Here is a 26,217-nt window from a genome sequence, read left to right on the forward strand (position 1 = left end):
TCACCTGGTGGCTTTGTGGAAGCTGCCCCTGTGCCTGCCCACAGTGTGCCTTCCTGACCCTTCCCCATCACCACGGCGGACGTGAGCCCCTTGGCCACAGAGGGTCCACGGCCCACCGGGACAGGGCAGCAGGAGAGTCGCCTGAGGACAGACGACGTGCACGGTCCCCGTGCAGGAGGGCACCCCCCGCCCCTCGGGACAAGGGCGTCGATGGGCAGTGGCGACCCCGGCACCGAGTGCACCGGTTCCTGGGCAGCGGTGCTGAGGCCTCGTCCTCCCCTGCAGCCACGCGCCTCTCTCGCCCTCTCCCACGCGTCCTTGGCCACCTTGCCGCTGTGCAGGCCTGCGCAGGGAGGTCCCGTCTGTCCTCGGAGCTGGCGGCGTCGAGGGGGCAGAGGTTCCTCTGGGTCCTGTGTGTGAGTCTGACCGTACCACTGCCTGTCTCTCTGACCGACCTCGCCCAGCCAGCGCCCTGCAGGTGCGCACTCGTGCTGGTGCAGACGGCAGGCTTCCCTCCTCTGCGGCTCAGTGTGTTCCAGCGCGTGAACACGCCACACGTCCTTCGCCCGCTCCCCGTCCGTGGGCACTTAGGGGGCCCCCGCGTCTTGGCCGCCGTGTGTGATGCTGCGGGGAACGCGGGGTGCAGTGGCTGCTGCGGCGTGGAGGACGCGCCCCGACGAGGGACGGCCGGGTCCCCTCGTGGTTCCGTTCTCGCCGCTCGCAGGGATCGCACACTGCTCTCCGCGGGGGCCGCGCCAGCGACCGGCCCCGCCCACAGCGCACAGGGGCTGCCTTTCTCCTGCGTCCCCTCGAGCATTAGCACGCGTCGCTTCTTGTCTTTGGGAACCGCCCTCCGTCGGGCGTGATGGCTCGTCGTGGTCCTGCCTTGTGTTTCCCCCCAGTGGTGGTGACGCGTGGCACCTTCACACGCACCTGGTGGCCACCGGTGCGTCCTCTTTGGGAGGATGTCTGTGGAGATGCTCTGCCCATTTTTTGATCAGGTCACCAAAATGGAAATTATAGGCCTAAACAATTAAAGAAATTGAATTCTTTTTCAAACCTTCCGATAAAGAGCATCATGAACCCAAGTGGCTGGTGGGTGAACTTCCCATTGTTTCAGGGGAAGAAACTGCTTTACACAAATTCTCGCCTGCGGGAGACAGACAGGGAGGAGACTCTCCTTGACACCGTGACCTCCCTGCCCAGACCCGGCCGGGGCCCTACAGCGTCACCGCAGCCAGTGTCCCACAGGAGCACGACGGGGAACCCGAACTACAGACACCGATTTGTGTAGAAGGAAACCAGGCTCAGCTGATCCAGGGACTCAGTGCCACCCTGTGGTCCGACTCCCACCTCCTCAGCGGCGGGAGTCACCAGGGCTCGGACCAAGGCTCACGTCTCCTGCCCCGCAGGTCCTACCTGACGCCCGTCCGGGACGAGGAGGCGGAGTCTCTGCGGAAAGCGCGCTCCAGGCAAGCTCGGCAGACCCGCCGGTCCACGCAGGTGGGTGCGGCCGCCCTTTGTGCCCTTTTGCCCCTCCCTGCCCTGGGACCACCCCCGGCCTCACTCCTTGGGGGCTGATGAAACGAGTGCCGACACTTGGCTGTGAGAAGGAGCCAGGCTCTGACCCTCGCCAGTGCTGTGGGCACGGGGGTGAACCTGAGCGGGGGCAGAGTGACAGACGGGTCAGACGCAGGAGGGAGCCAGGCCTGACCCCACGTGCAGGCGGATCCTGGGAAACTGGCTGCAGAGGGGCCTGTGGGGGCAGGGGCTCCAGGTGGCGGGGGCCACTCACAGGGTGGGGCTCCTTTTGGAGCTTGAGCGTTCTGACGTTGGGTTGGGGTGATGGAATAAGCCCGGAACCGCTGGATCCTACACTGGGGGGGGGCTTATGCCTCACGGGTCCCATTCAGTAATAAATGGGGAGCTGGGGAAGGGGGGCGGCGCCCGATGGGCGGCCCGGTTTCGACCGCTCCACCTGGACTTGGATGTGTATTAGATCTCGGGGGATTGGGCACAGCCCCCTGACCTGCAGTGTCCCCCAGGGGGTGACGCTCACGGACCTGCAGGAGGCAGAGCGGACCTTCAGCCGGTCACGGGCCGAGCGGCAGGCCCAGGACCAGCCCGGCCAGAAGCCCGTGGGCACCGAGGGGCCGGAGGGCCAAGCTGAGACGCCTCTGCTGGCCACGGCCACCACAGAGGACGCCGGGCAGGGCCGCCAGCCCTCAGGCCGGGATCTGCAGGAAGAGGTGAGCCGCCTCTGCCCCAGCTGTGCCAGCCGGCTGGGGGTGCTCTGCTCCTGGCCCTCGGCGTGTGTGTCCGCTGCTTAGCTCATGGTGCATCGCCAGCTGTGTTAACTGGCAGGGTGGGGGGCTGCGCAGGGGGCAGGAAGGGGTCGCTCTGTCCCCTGGCGTTGACTGGTGTTCTCCAGGTGCACTGAGCCGTGATGGCAGTGCTGCGTTAGCTTCAGGTGCGCAGCGTGGTGGTTCTGTGCACGTCCACACTGGGCCGTGATCACCACGGCAAGTCCCGTCACCTGCGTCTGACCCGATGCAGTCGCTCCACTAAGGAACAGGTGTCCCAGCTGACGAGCGGTCACAGTCCAGCGCAGTCAGTGCAGGCGGAAACGTGCCTTCGTCAGTGTACCCGGCACCGTCTGCCCTGCTGCAGACCTGCTGACGTGACGAACTCTGGCGGCAGCTCTCCCAGGGGCTCGTGACCGTGGGGAGGCCGAGACAGAGCCCGCACGTCACGCACAGACGTGTTAAACGAGGGTCTGGCTGCGGGCGCCGGGCCCCACAGCCCACGTCCAGGTGCTGACAAACCACGGAGCTTCTGAAGCAGCCTCAGCCCTGAGCACGCACGGGTGTGGTGGACAGCCGTGGACTGCGTGGTCAGGGAGGGGCCAGGTTTGGTGGGCACCGACGGCCGTCACGCTTGCACACCCGTCGTCTCCCCCTGCTGTTATCAGTCCCCTTCCTTTGCTCTCAGAAGTGTCCCGGCCACACAGTGGTCTCGCAGGGTCCGTGCGGTTGTGGGGGAGGCCACCTCGTGTCCTGCACAGACTCGGACGGCCAGGCTGCTGAGACCGCGGCGGGGCGGCCCCTTCAGTAGCCGCCCTCTGCGACGCGCCTGCTTCCGGCCTCTGCTCCCAGCAGCTCCGCACTGGTCTCCTCAAACCCCCACAGCCCCTCTGAGAGGCAGGGCCCCTGCGCGGCCTGCGAGGACGCTGCAGGTCAGGGACTGGGGAGCTCCTTCGGGCAACACAGCCAGCCCGTGGTGGCGCGGGAGTGCAGGCCACGTTCTGCCTGGCTCCAGAGCGCCCTGTTTCGTCGCTTCTGGCTCCATAACTCACAGAGCGGCACGCGGTCTCCAGTGCAGCAGGGGTGCCGCTCTCCCCGTCTTGGTGAGCCCAGCCGAGGCTGCCTGCCGGGCTCCGTCCTCTCGCCCCGGGGGCGCACGGCGCCCTGGCGGGGCCAGTGGGGTCTGTTCTCAGGCAACAGCCAAGCTTCGCCCCAAAGAGTCACCGCTCTTCCTACTTTTGTTCCAAACCCGGAGGGGTTTTCATCAGAGGTTGGCGCTGCCCGGTACCCCGGGACGATGGAGTAGCCTCGCCTGGTGTCAGCAGAATGGGAGCCTGGGGGCGTCTCCTTCCTGGCTGGTTGGCTTGGGCCGGCTCAGCGGCTGCGTGCGGCGCGTCTGCCACTGGCCATCCTCTTGGTGTGAAAGAAGCCCATTTTCGATCAGCCTGCACGTGAATGCTTTTGTTGCGTGTGACCTCTCCTTCTCACCCTGTGGGTCCTCTGCAGCCTGCACCTGGTCGCCCGAGGGCTGTAGTCCAGCCCGACGAGCCCACAACCGCCGTGTCCCCGCCCGCCTCAGGGCCCTCCCTCTACACTAGCTCCTACCTGCTGCGGACTGGCAGACCCTCGGCCCCCAACTTGGAGCGTCTGGGGACAAAGGAGGCGGACACGAATGGTGCGTAGAGCTCCTGGCAACTCAGCCCTCCCGGTGCACACTCCCCGGTTCCCGTGCTCACGCAGGCTTTCTCTCTGACCAGAGGCCGAAGAAGCAGGTGTGGACGACCCCTCCACTGGCGGGCTGTCCGTCCGTGAGAGGAGGCGGCTCAGGGAGCGGCGGAGAGGCACAGGCATCAACTTCTGGACCAAGGACGTGAGTGGACGTGCAGGCGCCGCCTCCGTGCCGAGCTCAGACAGCCCCACAGGGGGCAGAGGGGGCAGAGGGGGCGAGGGTCAGGACAGATCCTCAGGAGAGGGAGGCGGGTGAGGGGCTGGTGTGGGACTCGTACCCTACTGAGGCGCACGGCAGGGGTCCAGGGCCGACGGTGAGGAGTGAAAAGCCACCTTTTACAGCCTCACATGCAGCCACCCTTCCTCACGTCCCGGGACATGAGCCAAGGGCCCTGCACTAGCCAAGATGAGAAGGGAGGACTTCGGGCACCATAGGAAGGAGTGACTTCTGGGGTCCCTCCGACCCCACCCTGCTCTTTGCAGGAAAAGGGAGGGAGGGGAGGACCAACCCAGAACTGGCCGGGCTGTGCTGCCGAGGCCAGCCCATCTGCGCCCACAGCCGCGGACACGCCCGGGGCCCGAGTCGCCCTGGGGCTCTGCCCTCTCACCCACCGCAGCACTGGCACTTTACACAGCAGATCCCTGCTTCCCCCAACTCCTGTGACATCAGATGAGCCATTTGGGGAGAGAGAAGGGACAGTGACTGCCAGCTGTCCAAATGAGCTCTAGACACGCCAGTCGTGGCGCAGGACCAAGGAGACTGGGCGCAGGCGGGGTATGGTCTGTCGTCTTAGAGGTCCCCCCCGCCGGGCGCCATCGGTGCTGTGACGGGGCCTGCGGCTGTTGGGGTCGGCGGCTCTGGGCCGCTCGGTGGCCAGGGCGCGGCCCTGGCGGCAGACCCTGCAGCCGCAGTGCGCCTGTGACCGTGCCCCTCCTCTTCCTCCTTCCCTCCCAGGAAGATGAAGCCGATGTCTCTGAGGAGGTGAAGGAAGCGTGGGTGAGTGACAGGCCAGCGCGGCGGGTCCCTCCTGGGCGCTCTTGCTGATGGGCGGAGGGCAGGCCTGCGAGGACCTGGGCCGTGGGCCGGGTGGGCCCGCTGGGCACTGCCCACGCCCCCAAAGGGTCTCCCGCGTTTCCTGTGCCCCGCCTGCCCCCGCACAGCTGGAGGGCCCGTCTGTCTCCAGTCCTCTGGTGACAGTGTCAGCAGCTGTGGGACGTGCTTGGAAGGGGTGCAGACCGACACTGTGGGCGCCGCTGAGGTTCGCCTCGTCTCCCTGGGCGCCTGCGGGGGGCACCGGGCCAGCACTTGGGTGCAGGCTTTGTGCGCTGGGGCAGCCCTGCGGTGCGCCTTCGGGTGTGCGGCAGAGCACAGGCCGCCGGTGCTTCCGGGGGGCGGGGACCCCAAGAAGCTGTGATTCAGGGGAGACTTGACTTAAGCACACAGTGCAGGGAGTTGTCTGTACCCACCGTCTTGCTGCTGAGGGAGAAGCCGAGCCCGCACCTGGGGCGCATTCCGTCCTGTCCAGGACCACGCTGGTTTCCTGCGCTGTCCACCTGCACAGGCAGGCAGCCCAGGGGAGGCCGTCGGGTCTTCCGTCCACGTCCTGCCTCCCCCCTGCTGCCCCGCAGCAGGCCTGTATCACCGCTGCAGGGCCCAGGGGCCCCCAGGGGACACTGTGACCTTTCGGACCAGGCAGCTTGCTCTGTGCCAAAGGGCCTGTCGAGAACCCAGTCGAGGTAGTGCCTCCTGGGTTTGGGGAGTTTGGGGACAACTTGGTCGAGGAACCTCCCTTCACAGGGAAGGGGCTGCAGGCCCAGGGACACCCCAGCCTCCTGTCAGGGGGTCAGGCGCTCCCTTGGGGTGTGCACGGGACGAGGCCCCAGCCAAGCACAGAGGCCTGGGGAGGTGAGTGCTTCTGGGCTACAGCTGTGTGTCTGTGGCTGACGCACGCCTGTGAGGTGAACCTGCGGTCTGTCTCGTGCTCAGGTGGCGTCCCGCTGGGATGGGCACGAGAGCAGGCGCACTCGTGTGTGGATGGGACGCCGCCCGGTCTGACCCCTGAGCGTCGTAAGCCAGCCATGGCTGAGTCCATTGAAAAGTCACCAGGTCCACAGGCCCCCAAGTCTGGGTGGGGGGGTGAGGCTTCTGCTGACCTTCGGCCACGTGCTGTGATGTCACTCGTTAGTTCCCCTCAGAGGACACACCACCTGGCGGGTTGGCGGGGGGGCGGGGGGCTGGCCCTGATATGTGTATCCGTGTCCCGGACACGGGCCTGCGGGGTCTGGGGAAGGGAGTGCCCCAGGGGGCTGTGGAGTGGGGGCAGGGCGGGGACGGGCCGGGGTCCCCCACTTGCTCGGGGCCCTGGGAGCACCTGCTGTTTTCCGGTCCCTGCAGGCCAGCCTTGCACACAGGACCCCCCACCTGCCGACATCTCTGGGACCCACCCTGCTTCTCCCCGAGTTCCCCCCCCAACCCAGAAAGCCCCATTTCTCTCGTCCCAGTTTTTCACGGCTTTGCTTCTGGCCGTTCGCTTGCTCTCCAGCAGTGTCTTAACCTCGTTGCATAACCTCGTGAAGCCCCTTTCTCTGTGGGAGGTGCCAGCCTCGTCCTTTTAGGTAAAATCCCAGGGCTGTGAGCCTCCCTCTTGGGCCCACTACCTAATATGGTAAGGAATGTCCGCCGGCCGCCCTGCGCAGCCACCCAGCCACCGTGGGGCTGAGCGTAAAGACGCGGGAGGGGAAGGGAGGGGAAGGGAGGGGAAGGGAGGGGAGCTGCTGCGAGACAGTGAAACCCTCCCTCTCACGAATCCCCTGCAAGAGCCACAGTCTTTTTTCAAAGCCTCTTCGGTCCGACAGTGAGGGGGTAGCAAGACCCATGTTCCTTCCCCGGCCCCTTTGTCTTCTTCGCCCGAGTGTCCCAGAAAGGGGCCGTCATAGGCGTCTCGGGCAGGTGACGACACCCTGATGCTCATGGGGGCAGATCTCTCGACCGGACTGTCCCTCGGGCTCGGGTGCTGGCAGGCACAGCTCACAGAGGGGCCGGTGGGAGGGAGGAGGCCTCAGAGGGCGGCCCCACGTGCCCCTCCTCCACACGCCGGAGACGGAGCCTTCCTCTCCCCAGGCTGCTCCCAGGCGGTCTCAGAGCCGCTCCTCAGCATCTTCCTTTTAAGGCTGTGATTAATTTTAGGCCTTGCTGTCACCAGGGAGATGCGGGCATCAGTGCTCACATCACTCCCAGGGGACCCCGGGAGCTGCGTCCCATTCTGCTGCTCCGTCAGGAGTCTTTGTCAGACGGCGGCGCAGGAGGGCCGTCTGGGCTTGCCTGGGCTCTGCTCGCACCCGCGGGGCATCCGGGCAGCGGAGGGCGCGTCAGCCGCCCGGGACGTGCTGGAGCCTCTGGCCCCGCTGCTGGGAGGACACAGGAACCCCTGCAACCTCTGGTTGTGGGGACTGTGGCGTCGGAGAACACCGCGCCCTGGCTCACGGTGGGGCCTTTCAGGTGGAAGCTGTCAAACCCCTGGGGTCCCGTGAGGGCCACGGTGACCGGCGAGATGCCACGTGTCCCCTGCGCCCCACTCGGCCCGCCTGTCCTGTGGCAGGACTGGCTCCCTGGACAGCCTTGTGGAACTGCTCTGTTTCCTGAGTTTGAAGCCAAACTCGGTTTTGGTGTAAATTCGCGTTTCCTGGCAGCCCCACCGCCAGGCCGCTGTGGGAAAGCCGCCCGGATCACTGGGCCCGACGCAGGGCCCTCGGGTGGCAGCCGCCCAGCCCCAGGCCGGAGGCGCCTCTGCCCCAGGGTGGCCGGCACCTGGCAGCCTGGCGGGCTCCACCGCTTATAAGTGAAACACGCTTCATTATAAACCACTCTTCCTCTCTTTCCTCGTGTTTCATTATTGGGTTTTTATGACTTTAGCTAAGTTTAGTGCCTGTGACTTTCCCTGCAGGACAGTAAAGGTCGGCAGTTGGGAAACTTATAAAAGGTTCTTTCTGCTCTAAAGAGCAGGAACAGTTGTTCAGTCACCCCAGTTACCCCCTCAGAAGACAGTGTTTGACTTTCTGCTGGATGTCCTGCTGGTAGTTTTCCTAAGTAGCTTTTTTTTTTTAAGGCCAACTAGTGACATTCTTATGAAGGGGTCGTTTTGCCCTGTGTGTTCCCGGGACCCCCACCACCCTGAAGTTGGTCTCTCAGGGCCAGGGTGTCCGCCAAGTGCAGGGGCTCAGCCCTTTGAAGGTTGAGAGTCAGCCACCCGTCTGCTGATGGCTGAGCAAGGCCTTCAGCAGCAACACCCACCTTGGTCACAGAAGGACATGTGTCCTCTGCCAAGGGTGTGGCTGTGCCTGGGGTCAGCTGGGCGGGGCCAGTGCAGTGGGGGCTGGCTGCCCCCCCCACCCCGGCAGTGTCTGTGGGTCTGCCCGGCAGGACCTCAGCGGCAGGACCTCAGCGGCAGGCCCGTGTGGCGGAAACGTGCAGATGACTGGTTACGGCCTGCCGCCTCCCTGCCGCCTCTGCCGCCTGCCGGGCAGGGTCAGAGGTCAGGGAGCAGCCACGGAGCGTTGCGACTGTCTTCCCCAGAAAACCATAGTTGTGCATCCAGTGGTGACCCTGTACGACACATAAAGGTTCCCGCAGGTACCACAGCACAGGGGGCTTTTAAGAATGTGTGACTTTTTAATTCTCTAACACTTTCACTTTCTTACACCTTAAACTGCGCCAGTGTTGTGGGGTCCTGGGAGGAAGGGAGGGACATTTAAATCTGCTAGCAAATCAGTCGTTCTGCAATTAATAGACCTAAGTACGGAGCTGGCCAAAAAGTCTATTTTTTCCCTAAAATAAAAGATGCATTTCTCATTTTCACCAGTAACTTCACTGATTTGGATATTCTGAGTATGTCGGCTCTCTCATGCTATTGGCTGCTAGTGGGGAGAGGCCGGGAGCTGCTAAACCCCTCCGACATGGAGTCAGGGCAGGGGCAGTGGTCACAGGGACAGCCTCCTCTCCAGTGCGACCTGGTACGGTCGAGGTCAGGCCCGGCCCAGGCCGGTCACTGTCTGTCACAAGGACTCGATCCCGCCGCAGCCATGGCAAAGCCGCGTGGACCAGGCGCAGTGAGTGGGCGTGGCTGTGCCCCAATAAAACTTCATTTATAGAAGCTGGTGGGCCAGGACACCACCTGCCGGCCTCCTGACCGACTCAGACGTGTCTGCTGCTGCCAGTGACCACAGGTGTCAGGGTTCTCTCTGGCTGCCCACACTGTCCCGACTCCCTGACTCTTTGGGGGCGGGGGACATGTCCGTTCTCACTTGGAGGGGCACTGCAGGGCTGGCCCTGCTGAGAACCGTGCCGTGAGGCTCCAGGGTGAAGGGGGCGTTTCCGCCCCAGCTCCAGCCCTGCCCCAGTGCTTCAGGAGGAAGGCGGGAGCACCTGGAGCTCTCAGTCGGCTCCCCCCGCCCTGGCCCCCAGACCGCTCCTCTGCTCTGGCCCCTGTCCAGGGCCCCCCACCCCCGGAGTCTGTCCTCCCTGCCAGGGAGTGGCCGTGCACTGGAGAGACCCTGCCTTCCGTGGGCCAGGCCGGGGGGGCCTTCGCCTGGAAGGCTCAGAGTCTGGGAAGGGTGGCCGGAGAGAGGTCTCTGCCACTCACTCTAATTGCTGGTCGTCATTTGAATTCCGTAGTCGGGAGTAGATGGTGGTATTTATTGGTCGTTCTGCCTCGTTGACTTTCAGTCTGCACACGGACTTTGGGGGGATTTATGGGGGCCGAGGTGGTGGCAGGAATCTTCGAAGCTTTGCCCTGGGCTTACTTGAAATGATAATGGAGAGGAAACTGCTTCTTTTGGAGAAAGAAGCTAAAATTCTGTTTCTTCCACCCCTTTGATTTGTGCCAAGTAAGGAAAGCCAGACTCTCGCGGTAGAGCAGAAGTCCAGCCAACACACGCGTGTCCTCCCGGGTCACTGACGAAGCTGACAGGCTCTCTGGTGTCCGCTCCCACGCCCCTTGTGGGGGCCAGACTGGGAGCCCTTCTCGGTGGTGACTTCCCGGCAGGCGGAGCTTCTGCATCATTGTCCCTCGGACTCATCGGAAGCATCGCCAGTCACGGTCCTTGGTGCAGACCTGGAGGCCACCCCTCAGGTCCTGGGTTGGGGGTCGAGCTGGGGCAAGGCAGAGGCCCCGCAGGTACTGCTTCCCGGGCACAGGTGCTGCTTCCCGGGCGCAGACACTGTCTCTGGAGGTGTGGCCGTCAGGGGCATACTCAGGACCCAGGGGGCTGGGGGGTAGCCCTGCCCCTCCCTCCTCCAAACGCGCTCCCAGCCACAGGGCGCCAGTCAGGGAGGGGGCAGGGGTTGGTTCAGAGCTTGCTCCCTGAAGGGCGCTCTGGCTGCAGCCCACACCCAGCTTCCAGGGGCAGGTGTGATTTAGAGAGTGGCCCTTAGGGACGACTGTGGGCCACCATTCCCAGACAGCGAGCCAGCTGGAGGGCACAGGGTAGTCACTGGTTTCAAACCCGGGAGTGAGAATTGGAGTCGGTGGCATTCTTTTCACCAACCAGAAAAGATGGTGCTCAGTTTTCCTTAGACGAGAGCGTAGTGAAACGGGCCTTAATTAATCCTTCCCTTTTGGACAGCAAATTGCCAAACCGTCAGAGCCCCAAACTGACCCAGAGTGTTGGAGAGTGAGAATCTCTGTGGGGAACAAACGGTCTGCAAGGGGAGAAAGCAGCAGGAGCTCCGCGCTCAGCGACGCTCCGCACACGCGTGTGGTGTGGGGCTGTTGGGTGGACCACGCAGCGCACCTGTCGCGCCCACAGAAGAGAAAGGTGGGAGGTGGGAGAACGGAAGGAGGAGTCTCAGAACGCAGGGCAGAGACGGAGAAGGGAGAAGGCTGTGCCGGCCTGAGGGGGGACGGGGGGGAACGGCGGCGGCAGTGGCAGTGACAAGGAGGGCAGCTGGAGCCCCTCCAGGCTGGAGGACGGCGTCCTGGGGTGGGCGCCCTGCACACATGGGCAGTTAGTGGGCGTCAGAGCCTGTCGGCCCCTCAACCTCGGTCTGACACCCTTCCGCAGGCAGGTGTGTCTTTGCTGAGCCGAGCGGCCTCAGGGCCTCAGTTTGCTCGGCTGTGAGCAAGGCTGTGGGTGACCCACTCGCCACCCTGCCTGGGTGTGACGGGAGCCGGGAGGAGAGGAGAGACGGCTGCGCTGAGTCCAGGAGGCAGGCGGGGTCCCCCGCCCAGGGCCCCGTGGAGGCTCTGTCTCTGTGAGGACAGCAGTGCTCCCCGCACCACACGGGCCCCGCAGGGGGCACCTGCACGTGCGACACTCAGACACCCGAGGCTCTGGACGGTGGAGTCAGAACCCCAATAGGCCCCTCCCACCTGCACCCCTCAGACCAGCCCCAAGTCGCCAATCGCTCTCCCTGGTTTGACTTCACAAAATGGATATAAGGAGGATGGAGAACGTTGACACAGTGGCCCGCTGGGCAGATAGAAGGAAAGGTGTGGATGTCATGTGGGAAGGAGCCCGAGAGGTCAGCTGTGCTCTGGGAGTGACCACAGGCTTGGGAAGCATCTGGCCAGAAGTAGGGGTGGGGGCAGCCATGTGGGCGACGCTCTCAAGGTCAAATTCCAAAGCCCTCCACGCCAAGCAAATAAATTCTTTTCTTTTTAACCCTGAGGTTCACAGTGGGGGGCTCAGCCTGGCTCCTGCTGTCCCTGCCCTCCCCCATGCCCACGCCGGCTCCCCTCACGGGGTTCCAGAGACAAGCCCTCCCCGAGCAGGGCCCCAGTTTCTGTTTGCTGGGCTTCCTGGGCAGCCGGGCGACGAGCTGTCGGGATGGAACCTGCAGGCCCGGGAGCTCTGCACGTCTGTCTGGGCTTTGTCACGGGGGGGGGGGGGGGGGGGGGCGGCTTGTCGCCGCCCCAGAGCGGTGCCTGCTTGGAGGGTGGGGTCTGCCTGGGCGCGCCCCGAGCCCCATGGCCCTGGAGGCTGCACCGTCTCCCCCACAAGTGGCAGCGACTAGTGGGTGGAAAGCGGATCTTTGCCCTTGGCCGGGCTCCAGCATTCCTGGCCGAGCGAGCGGGGCTCAGAACTCCAGAAAGCAGAAGGGGGGGGACGCGCGGCCCAGGGCGGGTGTGTCAGCGGCTGCTCCGGCAGGACGCCGGCTCAACTGCCTCCGGCCGCTTCCTCCTCACAGGCTCCCGGGTCCCGACTCGAGTTGTTTTGGCTTTTGATTTGCCTCACCTCAGTTTTTCTCGGCCATTGCCAGCCCTAGGGGCAGGCTCCAGGAGGACGTCGTGGTCTTGGGTGTGTGTCTTACCCTGGGTGAGTGGCACTGGCCGCCAGGCGTGTCCCCAGCAGTGTCCCAGTTTGTGTCCTCGGGACTGGACCTGCCGTCACCAGAGACCTGCACTCTGTGAGCAGTGAGCTTGGGGAAACTGGGCTCGGCCCAGCGCGGCCCCGACTGCGTCCAGGGGGGCCACGCCTCGCCCCGCCCGACCGTGGGCTGCACTGGGCAGTGTGGCTTCTCCTCTGTGTCGCTCTGCCCGGCCCTGAGCCATGTCCTCTCTGTACACCCGGAGCAAGGAGTTCCCGCGGAGCAGGAAGTCCACGTCCGACTCGCCCCCCGCGTCCCCCTCCCCGACCGCCAAGACACTCCGAGTAAGTGGGTCTCATCTCCGCGTGCATGGCGGGGGCCGAGCGGGGGCTGTGGTTAGGGACGTCGGTTGCGGGCCAGGTTCTCTGGGCTGAGGGAGTCAGGGCGGAGGGCAGAGAACCTCCAAGGCCCTGGGACTGCCCGCAGAGTGGCAGCGGCTCGTGCCCTGGTCCAGGGACGGCAGAGCCACCCCTGCCCCCGGCCTGTGTGTGAGCTCTGCACTCTCAGCTGCCTGGTGGGCAGAGTTTGGAGTCGTCACCGCACGTCTCACTGGCCTTTTCTGAGCGGAGTGGCTGTGCGCACTCGCCTGTACTGGGTTCGAGGGTCTGCGCTGCGTTGTGGTGAGAGAAGGCCCCCAGCATCCGTGGGGCTGTGTGCGGTTCTAAGCGCTGAGTGACACCCCGGACAGCGTGTGCCGGGCATCAGGCAGCTGCCGTCTTCCTCCCCTGCCACCAGGAAAGGTGCTTCGTGAGCCAGGGGGTCACTGCTGGGCAGCAGCACCTGCCAGGCGGCCCGTGTCTGTCGGGGGCACCTGGGGCAGGGGCCCTGTGCAGGCGGGTGGCTGCGCGGACCCTGCGCACCTGCATGTGTCTTGCGTCCCTGCGGCGCCGGTCCCTTCACTCAGACCTGAGTGAGGCGTCAGTGTCCAGGTCCCACAGCCATCGTGGTAAAGCTGTTGAGACACACGTCCCCGGTGTGTCCCTGTCACTGGGGCGGCTGCCCTCAGGCTGGTGCGTCTTTCCAGGAGCCACCAAAGGCTCCCCAGCAACTGTGGCTGTTTCCTGGTGGCCGCCACTCGAGGTCCTCAAACCCGAGCCTGTCCTCGGTCCACGTTGGCCTTGTCACATGTCCTCCCTCGAGCCCACAGCACTTTTGGTGTCAGGAGGCCCGTTAACCCTGGGTCCCGTGTCACCCACTGTCCCCGGCTGCCCGTGGTGCCTGGGAAGCACAGCCAGGTCCGCGCAGCGAAGGCGGGTTCCCATCCCCACTTCCCCGTGGAGTCGGGTTCCACAGCCACCTGCCTTGGTCCGGCAGCCACCGTCCACCTTCACGCCGTGTTCCCACCCTGCCCTGACCCGTCGGACAGGCCCCGACAGGGGCAAGTGTGTGGGTCTAGGTCAGTGACAGGTCAGCTCACAGGGACCCGCACCCCCCTTGTGGGTGACCTGAGGCTACGCCTTGTGGCTGAGCTTTCCCTGCCAAGACCCCTCCGCGGCCTGTCCCAGGGCTGCCCCTTCCGTCGGATTCCCGAGCAAGCTGTGTGCTCCCGACATCGCTGGGCACAGGCCCGGGCAACAGAACTGGGAGCACTGCACCCAGCCTGGGCGGGCCCTTCACTCTGGCTCCCTGACCAGTGGGGGCTGCAGCCCCTGGTTCACAAGTGGGGAAACAGGTGCGCAGGGGAGCCGCAGCCCCCAGCATCCCTCTGCCCGGAGGTGGTGGGCAGCAGCACTGGCGTTCAGATCGACTGCGTCCGAAGGCTCGGAACATGCGAGGGCTGGCGAGGACAGGCAAGAGCGGGGGCCCTCCGTCGGACACGGCAGGAGGGCACTGTGTCTGCGCAGCAGGGAGAGAGCGGGGGCCCTCGCTCGTACATGGCAGGAGGGGCACTGTGCGCAGCAGGGAGAGAGCGGGGGCCCTCGGTTGGACACAGCAGGAGGGCACTGTGTCTGCGCAGCAGGGGCAGCAGGGGCCGGGCCTGGCACGGCAGAGGTGCGGTCGGGCGGGCGGCCGGTGTGTGACTTGTGATCGGAGACTTTGGAGGTACAGGGGTGTAGCCTCTGGGCCCCACTCCTCAGGCGCCCAGGGGCGCAAGTCCTGCTTCCTGCTCTCTGTTGCTGAAGGGCCCAGGGAGGCCCCGTGTCCCTGTAAGGGACGCGTCCTCCATGGGGGCTGCAGGAGGGGGCTGTGCACAGGGGTGGACTGCGGACGCCCGTCTGAGATGCCAGGCAGCCAACAGACTGCACGCTGCAACCAGACAGGCGCTTTTTTAACGAGAAAACATAGCCGATGGCACAGTCCCTGGAAAACCGCCTTCCTCTGTGACCTTTTCCCGCGCCTCCCAGCGGCCCCAGGGCCGTGAGCGGTTGTGCGGTCTGAGTGTCTGTGCTCAGAGGACCTAGGATGCTTTTCAACATGAAGAGCTGGTATTGGCCCCTGGATTGTGCAGCCAGGACCCTCCCTCCTGAAAACCAGGGGGCAACAAAAGACAGTGTGCGTGCACCTGCCCCGGGTCACAAGGGTGCTCCTGCTTCCCTGGTCCGAGGCTCTGCTGCTACAGGAGGCCCCGCCCACTGGGGGAGGCCACCTGTGTCCCTCCCAGCCCCACCACGGCCTTGGACAGTGCCATTGTCCTTTCACAGAGCTCTCCTGACTCTGACACCCAGCCCCTGAGCTCCAGCCCCAAAGCACAGCCCTTTGCACGCCAGCCCGGGCCCTGGCGGGCGTCTGCGCAGCTGTAGGCACAGCCTCTGTTCGAAGGCCTTGCTGTGGGCCCAGAAGCTCCCTTCGACATCACTCCCACCACCACACAACCGCAGGGACTCCAAACAGCGGAGTGTGTGGCACCGGCAGCCCTGGCAGTGTTCCCTGCTCACGGTGCTGGGCCTCAAGTTCATGAAGCCTGCGACCTTGGAAACCAGGCTGTGCACACAGGTAGTGCTCTCAAGTCACTGGGAAGCCAGGCCAGGGAGTCATGGGTCGCGTTCTCCTGGTGTTCACTAGTCCAGGGCTCCCCTGAGCTTGCGGCACCGAAGCCACTGGCGTGAAGGCGAACCGTGGCCCAGCCTGCGGCGTGTGTGGCTGTTGTGGGCCCGGCTGAGGGCGGTGCCCAGGACGAACACCAGGGCAGGGACACCCTCCGGTGCAGGCTCAGCCCCACCCGCACACTCTGGGCATGCCAGTCTGGAACTGGCCCTTGTCCCCTCTCCGTAATCCCATTGGGGACGGAGAGGCGTTCGGGGAAACAGTGTTGACTGAGGGCATCGTCTGTTCACCAGTGTTTCTCTCTGAGCAACACCACTAGGGCATTGGGCTTATCATTCTGCTCCACAAAACTGAGCAAGCGGTCACTCCTCAGTCTCCCACCCAGGGGGCTCAGCGCAGGCAGTGCACAGGAGGCCCCAGGTGTCAAGTGGGCGGTGGTCTCACGGTCAGACATTGCGTGAGGGGCACCTTGGGACGCTCAGAGGGGAGGACCGGAAAGTATTCAGTCTGCAGCGCCAGAGAAAATTAGGGGCTGGAAACACTGGCGTTTGTAATTACGCCAGGGAGTGGCAGGCTCATCTGGGGAGCTGAAGGGAAGAGCTGGAGTAACCAGGGGGTGTCGGTGGCAGGCAGACGCCAGGCACAGCCTGACGCTGGGCTGGCGGGGGGTGGGCAGGTCGTTAGCCTCCCGACTCAGTGGCAAAGCCTCAGTTCCCAGAGAACACGGGGACTCGGCAGTTCAGGGTCCGTGGGGAGCTTGCAGGTCCTGGTTTTATTTTTGTTTTCCATACAGAACAAGCCCTGTGACTGGGGGAAGCTCGAACTGGAAGAAGTTTCCCTGCTATTTAGCATCATTTATCTTGTGTGTTTACTTCTTTTTCTCAGCCTTGTAGTGCTTGGGTGACCAGCAGGTGATCACAGTCAGCAGACCAACGGGGACAAAACAAACAGCAGGGTGGCCCCCCCCCCCCCGCCTTCCACCCGTCTCAGCCCCTTTGGGCTTCTGCTCGTGCTCGTTGGTTCCACAGTGGGTGCTGGGTGTCCACAGCCCCAGAGGCACCTCGGCTGCCAGTGCAGCCACCTGCCCGGTGAGGTGGGTGGTCAGAGGACACAGGTGTGTCAGACTCCTCGTGAAAGCCACTGTCACAGTCCTGAGTGGATCTCTGAGTGAGCCTCACCTGGCCGGCGGGCTGGCAGGCAGAGGGCGGGTCACAAAGGGGGCGCAGGGATGAGCCTGGACCACTGGGACCTGCAAATAATCAAGCCCTTCCCCCAATGGGGCCAAGGGGAGGGAAACGGGAAGGTGTAGCCTGTGTTACAGAGAGGGGTGACGTCACTACCTGAGGCCACTGAACAGGTGTGTGCCAGAGCCAACACTGTGTCTGGGGCGCAGCCGGACACGCAGCGCAGGTGTCTATCCCGAGAGAGTGATTGAACTAGGATGTGAGACACCCCCCCCCACCGGGCCTTGCCCCTCCCCCCAGAGCAGCCTGCGCACGTCCTGGCAGGCCCATGTCTCTCTGGAGTGGGCCTGCATTTGGTGAGGGTGGTCAGGACGGTGTGAGCTCCCTCACACACCTGCTCACAGCCGGGCTGCAACCGTGCTGCCCTGTGGCTGCCTGGCTGCAGCTGCTGGGTGTGCTGCTGGAGAGCCTCCCTCAGAGGGAGTCACGGAGGGACTGGGACTTCTCCTCTGGGGGGCGGTGCTTCTGAGCGGCTCCCCAGACTCCTCCTGGCCTCTTCCCCAGAGCCCGTGTGATGTGGTGGTCATCCCAGGATTGCCACTGGGCACAGTCAGCTGTCGGAGAGGGTCTCCCGGCTGGTGACAGGAGGGGAGGCCAGCGGTGCGGGGAGAGGCGGGTGAGCGCCACTACTCCGGCGGACAGCCGGCACGGACCGGGGACCCATGGGCTCCAGCCAGAGCCTGGGCTCTGCCAATGGCCCGAGTGAGTGGGGAAGCAGGTCCTGCCCCTGAGCCTCTGGGGAGGCCTGGCCAGTGGCACGGCCCAGGGCCAGGCCGGACTCAGGCGCCAGAACTGCGCAGTCATGAATGGGGCCATGGGCGCAGAGCCCTTGGGAGGGGTGTGGAGCCTGAGCTGGTGACAGGCAGGCTGCACTAGAAAGCCCCTCAGGGAGACATTTGTTTCCCATGTGGGAAAAGCATCCGACACAGCCTGGTGGCCCCAGCCCGCCGCCACAGCTTTCCATGGATCTCAGAAATGTCCGTGCCGCCGGGTGTGTCTCCAGATGGTGCAGGAGCCGGGCAGGCTGCTCCCCAACAGCCCTGGCTGCTCGAGTCTCGAAGGGGGCCCCCCGCTGGCTCAAGGCCACCCAGCCAAGTCGGAGCAACCCTTACACGCCAGAGTCACAGAGTTGCTCGTTTTCAGTGGACTCGGCGCAAGTGGGTCTGCAGGCCCAGCTCAGCCACACCCTCTGGCTCGCTCTCTGTGGCCCAGTGGGAGGGGCTGGTTCCCTGAGGCCACCCAGAATAGCTCGGCCTGCCCCTTGGCCCAGCCAGCGCACAGGGACGCGGAGTGAAATGTCCTCTGGCTCGCTCCCTCTGCAGGGAAACGTCAGCGGGGCCGTTCCCATCACTGTGGGATTGGGCCAGCTCCTCGGGGTCCCAGCAGGAGACACGTGACCAGTCCCCTTCCGCTCCCTTGGGCCCAGCTTCCCAGAGCCAGTCTCGTTTCAGGCTCGTCGGAGGAGCTTGGTTTCAATTATGCGCCTCCCTGAACACCCCCCAGACGTTCCAGTCAGGAGCTTTGGTGGGGTTTTTCCCAGCCAGCCTCTGGTGTTTTGCAAGGCATACACATTTCACAAACGAAAACCAGCCTGGCCGACCCCTTCCCGGGGCCGCCTTCTGGCCCGATGGCGACCTTCGCCCTCTTCTTTTGTTGGAAACACGTCCCGCGCAGCGGTTTTTGTGGCTGAGTTTGGAGAGGCAGGGAAGGAAGGAGCCCGCCCCTGGGCGTTGGAGCGTTTCTGGAATCTGGGCTGTGGCTCATCCTCCCCCTCCCTGCATCCTGGGTCCATGCTGGTGCCCGCAGCTTCCCTCTCGGCTGCCCCACGGAGAACTGCCACCTGCCCAGTCCTCCCGCTGGGCAGCACGGGGCGGGGGCTGTGGCCGTGGCTGTCTGGTGTGTCCCAGGTCACTGACGGATGCGTCGGCAGGAGGCACAGCCACTCCACGCTGGCTCACGGGTCCTTCCTCTTCACGTGGGTCCTCAGGCCTTTTTCTTCCTCCTCCTCCGACCTTGAGGAGTTCTTCAGTAACACCTCAAAGGGGGAAAGAAAGAAATGTGTTCAAAACCGCTGAGGTTTGCCTGAGTTCTCTGAAAAAAAGTGGAGACAAGAGGGCAAGGCCATCCACAACAGAACGTGCAGGCGTGGCCGTGCCTGCAGTTTGCCCACCGTGACCCTGTGCCCGTGCACGTCCGCAAGTCGTTCCTCCGAGTCACAGAGCTCCGCACACCATCCTGGGCCAAGGCCGGGCCCTGCCCTGGGGGCTGACGGTCACTCGGGCAGGGCTGGGGCGATGGCGGGACAGGTCCCGAGGCCGTGTGCACTCACTCCGGAGAGCACGGGGGTGGGGCCGGACTGCCAGTTCTGGAAACTGCCATCCCTCAGTCCTCCGGGCAGAGCCCTGGGCACAGTGGGGCCCTCGGCCGCCAGGCGGCTGCTCTCGACCTGCACCCTTCCTCCCCCACACAGTTGCAACATCGACTTGGAAAGTGCAGCTGTGAAGGGAAACACAAGGGCCTGTCCCTCAGGAATGCTGGCCTTTAACCTGTGTTTCGTTCTGTTTTTGTCTTTTCCTGTGTCTAGCACGAAAGACTCTCCAGGTAAGAATGACCCGTGTCACACGCATGCTGAACCCCTGAGTGTGAGTGCACGTCCGAGCAAGCTCACACGCATGCCGATCCCGTGTGCCGTGAGTGCACGTCCGAGTGAGCTTGGCTCTCATCGTCCGTGTCCCCCTCATGTCCCCTCCGTCTGCACGGCTGCCACGGCCACTCAGACTGTCCTCCCCCCGCCCCTGCCCTCCCAGCAGTGCTCTGTGTGCTTCACACGCCTGGCACACCGTCCTTGGCCTCGGGGACGGCCAGCACCCGTGCGGCCCAGGTCCCCACAGGGGGCCCGGCACAGGGCCTCGCACAGTCCCCGCCCCAGCGGCGCGCAGCAGTCCATCCTGTCTCGTAAGGGCCGAGACCCTCGGGACCCCTGTCAGAGCCTGGGGGCCAGGCCCCTGAGCCCGTCTTCCCGAAGAGTCCGAGCAGCAGAGGCTCCGGGGCCTCGGGTCTGAGGGGACGTCCGCAGGCTGCGGGTGAAGCGGTCACGGGAGCCGGCGGCGGCCCTGCTGCTTGTCCAGCACCTGCACCCGCTCTCCTCCATGGACGGATCTTCACGTTTACAGACTCGCGCGGCAGAAAGAACCTGTTCACCCTCAGCTCACCTCTCACCGGCACCAGCCGCAGACACCAGCTTCCCCGGGAGAAAATGGTGCTTTGCAGAACTGGGGGACGTGGCGTTCTCCCCTAGTCAACTTCTTGCACGCTCTTGTCACGCTGTAACAGCCTCTCGTGAAAAGAGGCTTCTGTGCAGACACGTGCTCCAGAACCACAGAGACTAGACCAGCGGGCATGTGCTCCAGAGCAGGCCGGTCCCGGGGCCACGGGGACTGGCCCCGAAAGTCACCTGCGAGGCAGCGCGAGGACCCCAGCATCACGTGGACAAGCAGCTCTCTGGGGAAACAGCTCCTTCCTCAGACCAGAGCCAAAAACAGGACAGTAACACAAAAAACCTATTTGAGATGGATTACAGCTTTTAAGAGAAAAGGCTTTCACTACAGAAGTCGTGGAAGAGTTTGTAACCTGTACACAGGAGAGGCCTCCCCAGCAGACAGAGGGCAGAGTGGGGGGCGCCTGCAGTGAGCACCTGGGGGCATCGGGGCCGCGGTCAGAAGCAAAGACGAAACCCAAGGCCGGACCTGGTGATTCCGAACCCTGGGACGAAGCACAGCAAGACAGCCCAGCTCCGGGACCGGGCGGCGCAGGGGCAGAGTCGGCGCGTGGTGGCCCTGCGACCCAGCAGCCCTGCTTCTGAGCCTCACCCTCCTACAGTGGCTGCACGGGCACATGGAGACCTGCGGACGTCTCCTCGTCGTGACACTGAGTGGGCGCGCTGGGGCCACAAACAGCGAGCATGTCTGTCACTGGGGGGCAGAGTCCCCTGCAGCCACAAGCGGAGGACTTCGGTCCGAGAAGAGTTCCACCCCCAGTCACGGCAGCCGGGGGCGGGGAGGAGGGTCGGCAGCCATGTGTCTTGTCGGGAGTGACAGAAGTGCCCAGACACCTCTGCATGGCTGACGTCCGGCCAGCGTCCCAGCTGAACTCCCTGGGCCGTGTCTCAGGCAGGAGGACGGGCTGGCGGTCACTGCCCATTGTAGGCGCCTCGGTACTTGTTTTGTGCCAGCGCCGCGGCTCCTGAAACCAGGGAGATCAGTGAGGTTTCTGTTGACGAAATTCTTCAAAAAACGAGGAGACAGTTGTGGGACTTGCTAAGACAGAAGCGGCCGCTGAGTCCCAGGAACTCCGTCTCCTCACACTCACCAGCTCCCCACCCCCGTGCGAGGGCGCAGAGCCCTGCGGGGCCGGCCTGCCAGGAGCCGTTTCAGGCTTGGAAAGGGCGACATCCCAGAAACACACGCACCAGCGACGAGGCTCTGGGCCAGCTGTCTGCTCACAGGCCAGGGCTGAGGGACCCTCCCCAACGGCCCTGCTGGAGACTCTGGGGCAAAAGCCCCCCCAGGTCTGGGAGCCAAGCTGCCTGAGAACATGGAGCCACCACGCAGGCAGCATGGTCCTGTGTGGAGAGTGGAGTCGAGGGGCCCACACATGCATGGCCCCGCTGCTGCCCAAGGCCGGTGATCGCTGTCCCCCAGCTGGCCTGCAACTGGAAGTCCCCGTGCCTGCGACTCACCAGCAGGGCTCCGGACTCACCAACCCAGAGCTGCTGTACCCAAGAAGCACGGCTTTGAAAAACACACTTGTTGGGGAGCAGTTCAGCCCTGAGTGACTTTGAGGGGCCCTCGGAGTTAAGGCAGCCTTTGGGCCCAAACGGCCAGTTTTTCAAGTTGGCCCTGCTCTGGCCGATGATGGCCCCTCCCCATGCTGGTGGCTTAACCCTAGGGCCCGAGAAGCAGAGACAGCACGGGGTTCAAGGAAGGGGTGGGCTCCCCCGTACTTCTCTGCCCTCAGCACCGCCCCCTGCCATGTTCTCAGGGCCGCTCTGACCGCCCATTGGCCCCCGCGTGTCTCCTGCAGGTTGGAGTCCGGGAGTAGCAATTCTGCCGCCAGCGACTCCTATGGCGACCGGGCCTCAGCGAGAGCCCGTCGGGAGGCCCGGGAGGCCCGCCTGGCCACGCTGACCAGCCGCGGGGAAGAGGGCAGTGGCAGGGACTACAAGAAGGTAGGGCCCTGCGCTGTTTCCCTGTCCCTGGGCCTCAGCCTTCCCGGGCTTGACAATGAGCCCAGTCCTGACAGCAGAGACTGTGCTGAAGTGACTGTGACAGTGACCCCCCCCCCCCCCCCCCGTCTCCTGGCTGCTCCGCCTTCTGGGACCTCCCCAGCACCTGGAGGGGTGCACCCACCACCTGCAGGGCTTCGCTGGGGCCCCGTGGAGCATCAGGGTAGCCCAGGGTGGAGCGGTGGGAAGCAGGAGACCAGTCGGCTGGATGCCTGTCATCCCTGGGTGTGCGCAGTGGCGGTTCTGGCAGGCGCCCCCACCGCCACCACGGAGGTGACCTGATGACTCCCCCCCAGCTCTACGAGAACGCCCTGACCGAAAACCAAAAGCTGAAGACCAAGCTCCAGGAGGCTCAGCTGGAGCTGGCAGATGTCAAGGCCAGGCTGGAGAAGACGGCCCAGGTGAGGGTGCTGCGCGGAGCCTGGGCGGAGGGGTCCTCGGGACGGGGGCTGCACCTCCCAGATGCTGATGGACTTCAGTGTCTGACCAAAACGTTCGGTGAGCCACGCCTGCTGGTGTGAACATCCGTCACTGCCGTCGTGTGGCGTGGCCAGTGCCCGGCGGCGTCCCAGCCTCGTGCGCCAGGTGTTCAGTTCATCTCCACGTCACCCCCCAGAGAGGGACAGGGGAGGCCCCGGCAAACGCAGTGCCAGGGGTCGCAGGTCAGGCCCCGAGTAGTGAGTGGTTGCCCAGGGCAAAGGTGGTGTTGGGACTGAGGATCTGGTCCTGGGTCACCCCCCCACCCCCGCAAGGCCACCACTGCCTGTCAGCCCGGCGCAGGAGGAGCAGAAGGCTGGGCTTCATTAACCTCCGACACCTGGTCCCCAGCCGCAGGCCTGGCCAGCCCCGGGCCACCGCCCAGGCCGCTGCCCAGGCCGCCGCCCAGGCAGTGCTGACTCAGCGCCCTGGAGGCAGGCCTGGCCCCCGCCAGCCGCACTGACCCAGGAACAGCTCTTTCCCGGGGAGCACAAGCGAGCGCCGTGGCAGACTCCACGAGTGCGGGCGCAAACGCTGGGGCCGCAGCGCTGGGTGCCGGGGGTGGGGGCAGCGAGCTCCGTGGCCTCTGACTCTCCCTCGGAGGGACTGGCCGCCTCACGTGGGCGCCTGGCCCGACCTGTGCCTGCTGCAGCCGGGACAGCTTCACCTGCCCTCCCTCCCCCACCAGAGCTGCCGACAGGCGTCTCCGGATGGCCAGGCGTGCTCGCCCTACCCCCACCCCCGGGCCGAGCAGCCGAGCCCCCGCAGCCTCGGCAGCTGCGGAGGCGACTGGTACGGAGGGCGCTGGAAACAAAACCCAGCCCGTCTCGCCTTCGCTCTGCCAAGGACAAGTTACTGACGTTACAAGAAAGAGCAGGCTGCACAGGGAGCCTGCTGCTGACCAAAAACGGAGCGTGGGGCGGACGGGGCCGTAGGGGCCCCAGTCGCACGGAGGCAGTCCCACGGGGACACACGGGGCTTGCACACGAAAGCCCCCCCAGCCCTGAGGGTGTCGAGATGGGAAAACAACCGGACGCCCAAGGGACGGCCTGGATGGCCGGGGAGGGCCACAGGCCTGCTCCTGCCTCCGTGCCTGCGGGGACGGGGCCCGAGTCCCGAGAAAAGAGGCCTTGTGAGCAGACTCACGATTCCCGTGTCCACCAGGTGTCTGCAGAGGGGTCTGCAGTGCTAAGGGCCCCCCCACTTGCTGGGCTGCACCCCCACTGCAGTTCTCTTCCTTGCCCCCCTGCGCCCCCACCCACTGCCCTGTGTGCAAAGCCAGAGGGTCCGACGCCCTCCTCTTGTGCGGAAACCAGGGCCAGGCTTGTCCGGACGCTCCCTCTGCGGAGGCGGCCTGCCTGCTGTGCTCAGAGCCCAGCTGGGGGCAGGAGGGCTCTGGGGGCCCCTGGCGCCCACAGCCGGGCCAAGCGGCCGCCCCGGGGAAGAGTTAGAGGAAGAGTGGCCCTGTCCCCAGCACCGAGATGAGCAGAGGGACTCAGACTCATCGCTGCCCCTCGGAGAGGACACAGGGTGGTGGCAGGCTGGGAGGGAGGCCCCTCCAGTCCAGGCTGGTGGCTTGACCATGACCATTGTCCCACGGGGACCCAGCTCCTGCCCAGGCCCGGAGTCCCACCAGCACCCGTGTGGGGTCCCAGGTCCACAGTGCAGCTGCCCCGACGGACCCCAGCCGGGCCCCCTCTGTGACACGCCCCCTTGTCCCAGCAGAAACAGGAGAAGACTCCCGACAGGTCCTCGATGCTGGAGGCGGAGAAGCGGGTGAGCATCTCCCCTGGGGTCCCCGAGCGTCCTGGCTGTGCCAGCAGTGCAGTGGAGAGCGCCGGCCCAGGAGGCTCCGGCACGTCCCTCCCCAGCTTGGCACAGACCCTGGCTCCCTGGCTCCGCACTGGGGTGCCACTGGGGGGTCCTTCCCACACAAAACAGGGGTGGGGCCCTCGGGGGGGTTGCCTTGGCGCTGTTCTGCCTGCAGGCGGCCCTGCACACACACGCACACACGGGCAACACACAATGTGCACGCCTATACTGTGCGTGTGGCACATACGTGCATGTGCGTGGCCAGCACAGACACGCGTGCACACAGCACACTGGCACACCCCCAGGCCCAGCTCCCTCCCTACCCTCTGGACCCCACCCACTCTGACCGAGGGGTGTCTGGGTCAGTTGCTGCTGCAAGCCGACATCCTAGGGTCGGGAGGACTCGGATTTAGGGTCGAGCCCCAGCTTGGGCCACCCCTGGGGCAGCTGCTCCCACCTCCCCCGTCTAGTTTTGAAAGCAGCTGCGTTTCAGGACGCTCTTCCCTCGGCCCAAAACAGAGCCCAGTGGGACCAGGCGACACCCGTGCTGGGGGCCCCGTGGGGGGTGGCGTCAGCCCAGCCTCTGCTCCCCAGTGTGACAGTGCCTCCTGAGGGCCTGTCAGGGCCAGGGTCCTAGTCCCAGCAGAGCTGCTGGAGGTCGGGGGCGTGCAGAGGTGGCTCTGTTGTGAAGCAGGACCAGGCAGCTGCCGCGTGCCCAGGGACATGTGCTGGGGCAGCGTTGGGTGCCCTGCTCAGCCCACACTTTCCCGCAGGAGCGGCGTGCCCTGGAGCGGAAGATGTCAGAGATGGAGGAGGAGATGAAGGTGCGTCCCCCCAGGGCTGAGCCCGGCCCCCACCCCACCCCCACCTCCCTGCCAGGGCAGCGCCGCCCCTGGTCTGGGGGCCGCTGGAGGCAGAGCTGGGTGAGCAGGCCTGGCTGCCACGTCCCGCCTGCCGCAGCCCCTGCAGGAGAGCTGGCCCGAGCCGTCCCGCCACAGGGCAGGCTGCAGCCGCACGCTGCGCCCCAGCCCCTGGTGTCTCCCTGGAAGGCTCAGTGTCCTTGGAGCTGGCTCGGGGCAGTGGGTGTAGGCCGGGGGCTCCCTGCAGGGCTCGCTGCTCCCTCCTTGCCCCGTGACGCAGCCGCTGTGCTGGGCAGCTGCCTGAGGGGTCGTGCCTCTGCGGGGCCACCAGGGTGGTCGGGGGCTGCCAGCCTGCCGTGCATGACGCCCAGCCTGCAGTGGCCCAGCACGGCTCAGTGGCGCTTTCCTCAGTGGTCTCCCTCGACTGGACGAAAGTCACAGAGTGCGCGTCTGGTGGCGTGCAGGGGCAGCGGGGCCAGCCGCCAGGCCGTGGGTGGGCAGGCATCCCCACAGGGAGACGTGTGCTGCTCCACGGGCCACAGAACGTCGGCCATTTGTCAGAAAGGTTTCCCAGGACCCGGGAGGTCTGGGTCATTGCACAAACCCGGCACTTGCATTCCTGAGGGGGGGCCCTGACACGGGGACCCGGAGGCCCCCCGCTCTGCTCCAGCCCTTCCTGTGGCCCTGCAGCCCTGCGGGCCAGCACAGCGAGGCCACGTCTCTGCTGCCGCCCTCCCGGTGGGCGGGCTGTGGGCGCCTCCCCAGGAGGTCCCACGGGGAAGTGTCCCCCGCCTTTGCCCCAAGTTCCGCCCTGCGAGCTCACACGCGGGTGTCAGGGCCCCAGACTCGGGGGGTTGCCCACTTGGAAGTGACTTTGTTGTTGTTGAACTTCACCCACTTGGTCAGAAGTCATATCTTCTCCCAGAACAACCGCAAAGCTGGGAACCCCGGGCCCCAGGTTCCACCCCTGCCCCTCTCTGGGCACAAGCGTCGTGGTGCTGGCCCGGGTTGCCCTGAGGGGCCGAGAACGCACTTGGCTGGCTTTAAGGCTCTCCCTGAAGCCCACAGCACAGGGTGATGAGGCCACCGCCTGTGTCCTGCCCAGTCTGGGTCCCCGTGGAGCTCAGGGCCGGTGGCACTTGCGCATCCGTCACCCCTC

At 65.3% G+C, this 26,217-nt stretch overlaps 1 protein-coding gene across 10 annotated transcripts in view; it reads left to right on the forward strand.

The window, feature by feature from the left end:
• The window catches only part of PPP1R12B (protein phosphatase 1 regulatory subunit 12B), a 72,842-nt gene that overhangs the window by 38,731 nt on the left and 7,894 nt on the right, over positions 1-26,217 (forward strand). For 5 of the 10 annotated variants that reach the window (XM_053659626.1, XM_053659623.1, XM_053659625.1 and 2 more), the window contains 10 exons: positions 1,413-1,503; positions 2,046-2,249; positions 3,810-3,978; positions 4,061-4,173; positions 4,987-5,028; positions 19,210-19,226; positions 21,708-21,852; positions 22,206-22,310; positions 24,109-24,162; positions 24,972-25,022. In XM_053659626.1, the coding sequence (XP_053515601.1) occupies positions 1,413-1,503; positions 2,046-2,249; positions 3,810-3,978; positions 4,061-4,173; positions 4,987-5,028; positions 19,210-19,226; positions 21,708-21,852; positions 22,206-22,310; positions 24,109-24,162; positions 24,972-25,022 (991 nt within the window). The other 5 variants (XM_053659624.1, XM_053659627.1, XM_053659628.1 and 2 more) reach the window with 5 other exon arrangements.

The sequence above is a fragment of the Artibeus jamaicensis genome, unplaced genomic scaffold (assembly GCF_021234435.1).
Source record: "Artibeus jamaicensis isolate MK-2021 breed Jamaican fruit bat unplaced genomic scaffold, CSHL_Jam_final scaffold_754, whole genome shotgun sequence".
NCBI classification, from domain to species: domain Eukaryota; kingdom Metazoa; phylum Chordata; class Mammalia; order Chiroptera; family Phyllostomidae; genus Artibeus; species Artibeus jamaicensis.